This window comes from Lipotes vexillifer, unplaced genomic scaffold (genome assembly GCF_000442215.2).
Source record: "Lipotes vexillifer unplaced genomic scaffold, Lipotes_vexillifer_v1.1 scaffold84, whole genome shotgun sequence".
Lineage (NCBI taxonomy): Eukaryota > Metazoa > Chordata > Mammalia > Artiodactyla > Lipotidae > Lipotes > Lipotes vexillifer.
In genome coordinates, this window is record NW_006783414.1 from 487,435 (window position 1) to 497,905 (window position 10,471).

Sequence of the window (10,471 nt, forward strand, 5' to 3'; positions counted from 1 at the left end):
GACAGAAGTAATGGGCATGGCTGTGTTCCAATGAAACTATTTACCAAAACAGGAGTCTGGACTTTTGTCAACTCCTGTGAATCTGATGAAAGCTATGGATCTTTTCTCCCTAGAAAACTGCATATACATATACAAGTTTAAACATTACTTCAGAGGTTTCATATGCCCCCTGAAAACCATGATTACTGGACCTAGTTGAGAACTCCAGGACCAGACAAATATATATCCTGCTCTCAAGGCACAGTTATTCAAATCTTTATTATTCTAACAGTCTTGGTCCCCTGGTCTTTGAGCCCCAAATAGATTGAAAATAAAAGGGTGAGGGGTAAAAAAACATAGAAAGGAATTTAGAGATTACTATAGTCAAACTGGCAACAGCAAAAAGGGTCACCATGATAGGAAATAAGAAAACTACATAAGGCAGAATTCAAAAATACTATAGACCACTTGATATATCTTATACAAACAGATCCTGGTGTTACCACTATATAAAATTATAGTCTTTGTAATAATGATGTGAATACAGGGAGGTTTTTTTTTTGTTGTTGTTGTTGTTGTTGTTTTAGGTTTTGTGTTTTTTTTTTGCAGTACGCGGGCCTCTCACTGTTGTGGCCTCTCCCATTGCAGAGCACAGGCTCCGGACGCGCAGGCCCAGCGGCCATGGCTCACGGGCCCAGCCGCTCCATGGCATGTGGGATCCTCCCGGACCGGGGCACGAACCCATGTCCCCTGCATCGGCAGGCAGACCCCCAACCACTGTGCCACCAAGGAAGCCTCAGGGAGTTTTTTTTAAAGATAGTAATTCTTCTTTTAAAGATCGAAAAAAATATAAATGGCCAGCCAATAAGCACATGAAAAAATATTCAACATCATTAACCACCAAGGAAATGCAAATGAGAACCACAATGAGATACTTCATACCCACATGGCTAAAATCAAAAAGACAGACTATGGCAAGTGTTACTGAGGATGTAGACAAATTGGAATCCTCATACACTGCTGGTGGGAATGTAAAATGGTACAGCTGCTTTGGACAATGTTAAAACAGAGTTACCGTTTAGCCCAGCAATTCACTCCTAGGTATATACCCAAAAGAACCAAAACCCTATGTTCACACAAAAATTTGTACACCAATGTTCATCAACTAATGAGTGGATAAACAAAATGTTAACATATTCATATAATGGAATCTTACTTGGCAATAAAAAGAATGAAGTGATGATAGATACTACAATATACAAGAACCTTCAAAACATACCAAGTAAAAGAAGCCAAACACGAAAGAACATATGTCGTATGACTCCACTTGTATAAAATATCCAGAATAGGCAAATCCACAGAGACAGAAAGTAGACTTGTGGTTCCCAAGGGGCTGGGGATGGAGGGATAATGCGTATGGTGTTTCTTTTGGGGTGATGAAAATATACTGAAATTAGATAGCAGCAATACTTGTACAATACTGCAAATATTCTAAAACCACTGAATTATACACTTTAAAATCATGAATTTTAATGGTACATGAACTGTATTTCATAAGTTATTTTAAAATAATTAATAAAGATAGGAATTCAATAAATTTTAGAAGCAACCTCATTTAAAAACACCAAGTCACTCATTTTTTAAAATAATATTATCTTAAAAATATTTGTTTGTTTGTTTATTTATTTATTTATATTTTTGGCTGCGTCGGTCTTAGTTGCAGCACGCAGGATCTTCATTGTGGCATGCGGGATCTTTGTCGCAGCACGCGGGCTTCTCTCTAGCTGTGGCATGCAGGTTTTCTCTCTCTCTAGTTGTGGCGCACGGGCTCCAGAGCACGTGGGCTTTGTAGTTTGCAGCAAGCAGGCTCTAGTTGTGGCGTGCAGGCTCAGTAGTTGCAGCGTGCGGGCTTAGTTGCCCTGCGCCATGTGGGATCTTAGTTCCCTGACCAGGGATCGAACCCGAGTCCCCTGCATTGGAAGGCGGATTCTTTACCACTGGACCACCAGGGAAGTCCCACCAAGCCACTCATCTTTAAATCAGGATTAAAAAAGCACTTATTTTAATACATTCCTTTAATACCTAACACAATGTTTCACAGACCTGAGTAACATAGAGCCTTTTAAAGAAAAAGACTTTTGAGGATTTCCAATATTAAGTTTTTTATGATTATGTACAAGCCAAACTAGATGTAAATAAATTCATTTAGGTTTTATACAAATGAAACTATAAAAACAACTACCAACAAAAATATTAACGGAATACATTGGAGGTTTTGCTGAAACAAATTAGCCATTTGCTGTGTGAATGTGGTTCAGACTGCTATGGGTTTCTCTTGAGTTTGGCATGTTATGTATTATGTTTATTGTGTAACATGATGACTCAATTCATCCATTTCTCTTTATCTGAAGTGCTCCAAATCTTCATTTGAACAGCATGTCATGACATCACATCACGTGGCTTTCTCTTGGAAGCAGATGCATCCTTTATGTATTAAGGTCAGACTCAGTTTTTTGTTTTTTTTTTTTTAATTTATTCATTTTGGTTGTGCCAGGTCTTAGTTGTGGCATGTGGGACCTTCACTGCGGCATGTGGACTTCTTGGTTGCAGCATGAGGACTTCTTGGTTGCAGCATGCGAACTTCTTGGTTGTGGTATGCGGACTGCTTAGTTGTGGCATGCATGCAGGATCTCGTTCCCCGACCAGGGATCGAACCTGGGCCCCCTGCATTGGGAGTGCAGAGTCTTACCCACTGGACCACCACGGAAGTCCCCAGACTCAGTTCTTATCTCCAGAACCCGAGTACTGGAGTACTACTTGGTACTAAATAGTGCCTGAAATTTTATGGCTATTCTCTATGAGGTAGCAATTTAGATGATTCGGAATATTTTTTCTTCAGATCATGAAATAATCTTTAAATTCTCATAGAGAATTCACGGAACCCACCAACCCAACCCCACCCCAAGAAGACTTCAAGTTTCAGAAATACTGGGGTAGCTTAAATTGTATTTCATTGATTCTAAAAATTGTACATTTCCCCCCCATTTTACCATCTCTGAAATTGGGATATATCTTACTACTGATGGTATGTCATAGTTTAACTTTCAGTGTCTTTTTCTTTCTTACTGTCTCATAAAATAATGCTGTGTGTTTCAATTGTTGCTAACTTGGATTCCATGAAATACAGTAGGTATTCCATGAACAGTGGATGAAACAAGATGCAGATTTAAATATATACAATAAAAGACCAAGTATATAATGGAAAAAAATAACAGTACCAAAAAGAAACTTAAAAGGGCACAACCTCACTTATCTGGAAAATCTGCTACACAAAATAAGAATCAAGCCAAAGCAATCTTGCTGGGAAAAAAACGGAGCTGGAGGAATCAGGCTCCCTAGAGCCCGCACTCCACAACAATAGAAGCCACCACAGTGAGAAGTCTGAGCGCCCCAACAAGGAGTAGTGCCCACTCACTGCAACTAGAGAAAGCCCTTGCGCAGCAACGAAGATCCAACGCAGCCAAAAATAAATAAATAAATAAATAATTTTTTAAAAAAATTCTATTTGAGAGTAAGATGGTTCTAGTTTTCTACGTCATTACGAGTAAATTCTTTGTGAGAAGAATTAATGTAAAAACAATTATTTCATCAAACAAATTTTATAATAATTGGTACCCCTCTCCCAACTCCTGTTAAGCCCACCAAAATGGGGACAAAAGTGAAGGTTTTGAGCTAATTAAAGTTAGATTTAAATTTGCCCTGGACCAAATAAACCCAATTTCCATGAAGTACATACTTCCTAATTCACTGAAATTAATTCCTTGAGTATTAAAATGTAATTTATGCCATCTACCTCAGGGTTCTTGAGAAACAAAATTTAAATATGTATAAAGTACCTAGTCAAAAAACCACTGAACCACTGAACAAGTCAAAAAACAAAAACAAAGCCATGTTTTCTGCCTCCTATGTGAAGCCTTAGAAGCATACCAACAGAGATATTCATAAATGACTTAGAATTGATGAAAAACTTGATAGTAAGCAATCAGAAATATAACTACTGTTTTGAATAAAGGTTTTTTACAGACTATGAAGCAGAACCACATATCATAAGTTATAGTCATAAACTCTCTTTAGATTACTCAAGTACCCAGAACTCATCCTGTATCAACCAACCTCTTCAGTTGCACTCACACATATCACAGATACCATCTTTGAACAAGAAAATAAAAACAAACCTGACCTGAGGACATATTAAATTTTTAATTCAATAACATTGATTTAGTGCAATTTCACCTCAAATAAACATTTTACAATCTGGACTCTTGATGACCAGTCAAGAACACACTTAAAAATTAAATGCAAAACTTAAATTATTACTTTAAAACTATTTTGAATTAGCATTTAAGCATCTTGTATTACCTTGTAAAATGCCTGCCATTAGTATGTTTCTCCGTTATTTCCATATTCTTATCAAAACTAGAATCTGAAGAATTCTGTGCATTTTTTCTCAAGCACCTTAAAGCACGTGTCCGGTGGTAGGTTTCAACTTCCTTAACTGAAGACCCATCCTTTAAAAAAAAATTAAGAAAGACATCTAAGTTTTTCTTCAGTCAAATCCCCAAGTTAAACTCCTAAGATTTGTCTCTGATTAAAAGTTTTAACAACTGCTTTTGGTGCACAGTATCATTTTTGCATCTCTCCAAGAAACTGAAATAGTTAATATCTAGAATAATCATTTTACAATAAACAAACATGAGCAATGTCTATGAGGTGGCTAGTATAAGATTTATTAATGTTTTATAGTTCTATTTCATAACAAGTAGTCTCAAGTGACATTTTCTACCACTGATAATAAGTTGTAATAGTTCATAACGGTAAGTACTCCTCTATTTTAAGGCTACGGAAATTAGAAAGATACGCATACACCATGAAACCACTGGAAACAATCCTAAAATGACTGGACTAGCAGAAGTGTAATTTGGCTTGGATGACAAAAAGGAGTTACTACTATCTCACACAATTTCACCCACATAATGTAAAAAATGAATTTAGAGACTGTTTAGGTACGTTAATTTCTTGTAAAAACCACAGAGCTCTAACTTTATTTTTGCTCAAGAGACTACAGGCTCTCTAAGTTACTGGGCTGCTTTACGAGCTACAGAGTTTGTCATAAAGTATTCAAAATTTCATACATGCCTCTTAGAAATCACACAGAGGATACTTTTACGTTAGAAGATAAGGCAAATGTACCTAACAACTCTATAATCCTACGTCTTACTACTCCAAAAACTTATAATTTTAGAAAAACAGGCAGTGTTTTTTTTTAAAAACAATAAAACATCAGTGCCCCCTTACCCCATGTGTCTCAGGCTGGCTTTACCTGGTCATTTCATTATATTTTATTAGGATATTTTGTCATTTAATTTTGTTTCAGGAAGAATATTTGATTTGTTCAAAGGTAAAGTAAGGATATTTACACCACAAGTATCTGTGCAAGAATTAGGTTCTTAAAGGCACGAGAGGACAATTAAAAAAATTAGGTTCTTCATAAGGTATTAAGTGATATGTATGATTTGTTACTTTTATCAGTGTACCTATATTTCAGGATGCTTCAAAAAAGAATACCTATACATTTAGGTAGGTGTATTATTTTTTAGATGAATACCTACATCTTAGATGGGTGTAGTGTAACATAAGACTTTCCAAGGAAAATTGTAAGGGTATCTATTTCCACTCTCTCAACTTCCATGTGTACTTTTTCTTAAAATGGATCTAAGGGCTTCCCTGGTGGCGCAGTGGTTGACAGTCCGCCTGCTGATGCAGGGGACATGGGTTCACGTCCCGGTCTGGGAAGATCCCACATGCCACGGAGCGGCTGGGCCCGTGAGCCATGGCTGCTGAGCCTGCGCATCCAGAGCCTGTGCTCCGCAACGGGAGAGGCCACAACAGTAAGAGGCCCGTGTACCGCACAAAAAACAAAACAAAACAAAACAAACCCGGATCTAAGAAGGCATCTTAACACAAGGCATCCTCTTTCATTTGCCTTTCTCCCATTTTACAAAATAAAGTCATAACTCTCACTCATTCTGAATCTTACTATTGTGGGCTGCTTCAAGGCATTAAAAACCTTCCTAAAGCCAAAGAAAAACACTAATGTAGGTGTTAAGCGAATGAATGACTAAGTTAGGCAACAAATCCTTTCCTTTGTTAGGTGGTTTCCAATTCTTCCGCTTTTAACAAAATTGAAAGGAGACCTAATCAAGCTAAGAGACCATTAAAAATGTTTGGCAAGTGATTTTCCGCTTATAAGCCAGAAAAACTGAGTGGCCCTGCAAATAAAATTCCCTTCATTACTATCTACTTATTTATATGAACAATGTTTCTCAGTGCTTACCTTTATAAAAACAATGAAACTAATGACAAAACACTCTTCAGCAATAAATAAGATTCATCCACAGGGGAGGGGGAAGGGTAAGCTGTGACAAAGCAAGAGAGAGGCATGGACATATATACACTACCAAACGTAAGGGAGATAGCTAGTGGGAAGCAGCCGCATAGCACAGGGAGATCAGCTTGGTGCTTTGTGACCGCCTGCAGGGGTGGGAGGGAGGGAGACGCAAGAGGGAAGAGATATGGGAACAAATGTATATGTATAACTAATTCACTTTGTTATAAAGCAGAAACTAACACACCATTGTAAAGCAATTATACTCCAATAAAGATGTAAAACAAAAAACAAAAAACAAAAAAACAAAAAACAAAAAAAAAGGTTCATCCACAGATACTTTAACTGGGTGGGCAGGGAGACTTAAACCACGCGAAATCCTAATAAAATACTTCCTATGTTTAATCATTTTTAATCAAAATAGATACTTTTTTGTTGTTTTGATCAACTGAATGTTAATAATGCTAATTCAATACACAAAAATTTTATTTCTTGGAGCTCTGTCATCACGGAAAAGTGGAAAAAATCCAACTTTTGTTTTATAAGTATGAAAGGATAATTAATAACTGACTTTCAAGCATGAAAATATATCAAAATGCTGTGGGTTAAGTGGATTGAAAATACAAATTAAAAGAGGGGAAAAAAAGAAGGTAAAATTTCCGACTACTAAGAGAACTTGTTCATGTATTAATTTTTTTTTTTTTTTTTTTTTTTGCGGTACGAGGGCCTCTCACTGTTGTGGCCTCTCCTGTTGCGGAGCACAGGCTCCGGACGCGCAGGCTCAGCAGCCATGGCTCAGACCTAGCCTCTCCGCGGCATGTGGGATCTTCCCGGACCGGGGCACGAACCCATGTTCCCTGCATCGGCAGGCGGACTCTCAACCACTGCGCCACCAGGGAAGCCCCATTTATTAATTTTTAATGTTTCAAGACAGGTATCAAATAACTACAATTTTTACATTCCAGTGGATACTTATAAAAGTGTGATGTAATAGTTTTATTTTTTAATGTCAACCTTAAAAAATGACAGAAATGATCCCTTTTTAACTACTTAAACCTATGTGAGGGGCAGGGGAGACCTTACATCTAAGGTCAGCTTAAAAATGTAAAAGCTGGTACTTCCCTGGCGGTCCAGTGGTTAAGACTTCACCTTCCAATGCAGGGGGTGCGGGTTAGATCCCTGGTCAGGAAGTTAAGATCCTACATGCCTCAGGGCCAAAAAACCAAAACATAAAACAAGCAATATTGTAACAAATTCAGTAAAGACTTTTAAAAAAATGTGAAAGAGATTATACAGCTAAAAAAATTTGGAAATGCAGGGGAAAACTTTCATGACATTGGATTTGGCAATGATTTCTTAGGACACCAAAAGCACAGATAACAAAAGAAAAAACAGATAAGCTGAACTTCATCAAAATTAAAGAACTTTTGTACAAAGGACATTATCAGTAGAGTGAAATGGAAACTCATGGAATAGGAGAACATATTTGCAAATCATGTATCTGACAATGACAAAGGACTGATATCCACAATATATAAAGAACTCCTATACTTTTAACACCACCAACAAAAAAAGATAAAAATGGGCAAAATATTTAAATAGATATTCCTCTGAAGAATATACACAAATGGTCAATACACATGAAAAGATGTTCAGCATAAGTAGTCATAAGGAAGTGCAAATCAAACCCAATGAGATACCACTTCACACTCATTAGGATGGCTATTATCAAAAACAAAAAAAAGAAAAAAGAAAATAAGTATTGGCAAGGATGTGAAGAAACTGGAACCCTTGTGTACACTGTGGAAAATGATATGGCAATTCCTCAAAAAATTCAACATAGAATTACCATATGATCCAGCAATGTTGCTTCTGGGTATATACTCAAAAGAAGTGAAAGCAGGGACCTGAAGAGATATTTGAATGCTCATGTTTATAGCAGCATATTCACAACAGCCAAAAGGTGGAAGCAATCCCAGTGTTCATCAACAAATGAACGGATTAAAAAATATATATATATATATACATATATATAGTACATACAATAGAATATTATTCAGTCTTAAAAATAAAGGAAATTTTAAACACACTGAAATAACATGAATGAACCTTGAATACATTATGCTAAGTGAAATAAGTCAGTCACAGAAGTAGGGTTCCTTTTATAAGGCTCCTTGCCAGGGGCTGGGAAGAGGGAAAATGGTGTGTGTGTGTGTGTGTGTGTGTGTGTGTGTGTGTGTGTGTGTGTGTGTGGTGTTGGGTTGTGATATAAAGCATATTTTTTACTGTGAACTATTGTCAACAGAGTTTGAATATGAATGACCTACTTTACTAGCCTCCATTGTTTCAAACTATCGGATGGTTTTTGTTGTTGTTTTTCATGGGGACAGGATGTCTGGGCACAGCAAAAGTCGTTATAATTCACTCTCATCATATTAAACACTTGCTCAAAATCTGAAAAGGGACTGGGTAGTTCAGAGCAGAGTCATAAAATATAGCATCAGCGTTTCTTTGGAAAGAGTATAGAATATTTTTCTTGTGCCAAAAGTTAATAGTAAATAATTAATGATTGGGCAAAGATGTTCTGCAAGGATGTCTATCATTAAAAACATAATAAACATCATTAAGTTTATAATAGGGAAAAATCAGAAAGAAATTTTCATATGTGTGAATGCTTTTCAGTCATTTAAAAATAATGTCGGGGCTTCCCTGGTGGCGCAGTGGTTGAGAGTCCGCCTGCCGATGCAGGGGACGCGGGTTCGTGCCCCGGTCCGGGAAGATCCCACATGCCGTGGAGCGGCTGGGCCCGTGAGCCGTGGCCGTTGAGCCTGCGCGTCCAGAGCCTGTGCTCCGCACCAGGAGAGGCCACAACAGTGAGAGGCCCGCGTACCGCAAAAAAAATAAAAATAAAAAAATAATGTCATAGGTGAATATTATTGAAATGGAATGATTTTCGTGTTATCTTAGTAAGTTAAAAAATGGAAGTTTATAAAAGGGAATAAACAATAAGATTCAATTAAAAATAAGTATATACATATGACAAAAGAATGGAAATATATATATACCAAGAGGTTATCAGGGTTATTAGTTGAGTGGTGAGATTATATGTTGTTTTCTTATTTTTTCTTATTTAATTTTCACATTTCTCATGCTATGTGAAAAAATAGCATGTTTAATTTCTAAATCTCAGAAGTAACAAAATCATGTTAAGGGTCCATAGTGATCATTCATGTTTATCGCTTTGTAGATGAAAAAAATTAAGACCCAGAAGAGTACATATTTTATCAACAGATAGACATCTAGTTTAGGACTGGATAAGGGATCATGACACTTGGACACACAAAGTGCATTTGTACATGAGTAGCTTCAAAGTGAACTTTTCCTCAAGGAGAGGATAACTTCTAAAATTGAGTGTTAATTAAATTAACTGTAATTACTATTAACTTCAGTAGCTGTAATTTTTTACCTGACAGTGCTTCCTAAAGAATAGTTTTTAGGATGAGAGTGGCAATGATTCTGTTCTAGCCTGAAGAGCAAATAGAGTGGACATAGGCAATAACCATTTCTTCCATGACTGGTCACCATATTAGCAGAAATAGTTGTGGGAAAAGGATCTGCTTAGTGAAAGAATAAAAACCTTGGAGAAACATAAAATCTATGTTCAAAAATTTGAGGGGTGTCCAATGGTAAATGGTGTAAATTAGTTTTGAATCTTAAGTGATTTAAATAGAATTACTAGAAATGTGTAAAAAAATATAAGTAGAAACGTAAAGAATATGTATAGAAACTGAAACAGACTCTGTGTGTGTGTGTGTGTGTGTGTGTGTGTGTGTGTGTGTGTGTGCTTCAAGTATAGACATTGTCTTCCTTTCCTTGTAAGGAAAACATTTGAAATAATCAAAAGTATTGGGAGGTACCAAGTTCTCTCTCTCTTTTTTTTTTTTGAAGAACAAATACCTTTTATTTTTTAGTAACTTTATTTATTTATTTATTTTTGGCTGCGTTGGGACTTTGTTGCTGCACGCTGGCTTTCTCTAGTTGCAGTGA

General features: G+C 36.6%; 1 protein-coding gene and 1 non-coding gene across 2 annotated transcripts in view; both read right to left on the reverse strand.

The window, feature by feature from the left end:
- Window positions 1-10,471, reverse strand: part of ATAD2 (ATPase family AAA domain containing 2) — a 77,981-nt gene that overhangs the window by 58,362 nt on the left and 9,148 nt on the right. Inside the window, exon 2 of the mRNA XM_007456037.1 lies at window positions 4,399-4,547. Coding sequence (XP_007456099.1) covers window positions 4,399-4,547 — 149 coding nt within the window. The remainder of the gene's footprint in view (window positions 1-4,398; window positions 4,548-10,471) is intronic.
- Window positions 2,674-2,746, reverse strand: TRNAG-CCC (transfer RNA glycine (anticodon CCC)). Its single transcript has one exon. It is a non-coding gene; the product is annotated as a tRNA-Gly (tRNA).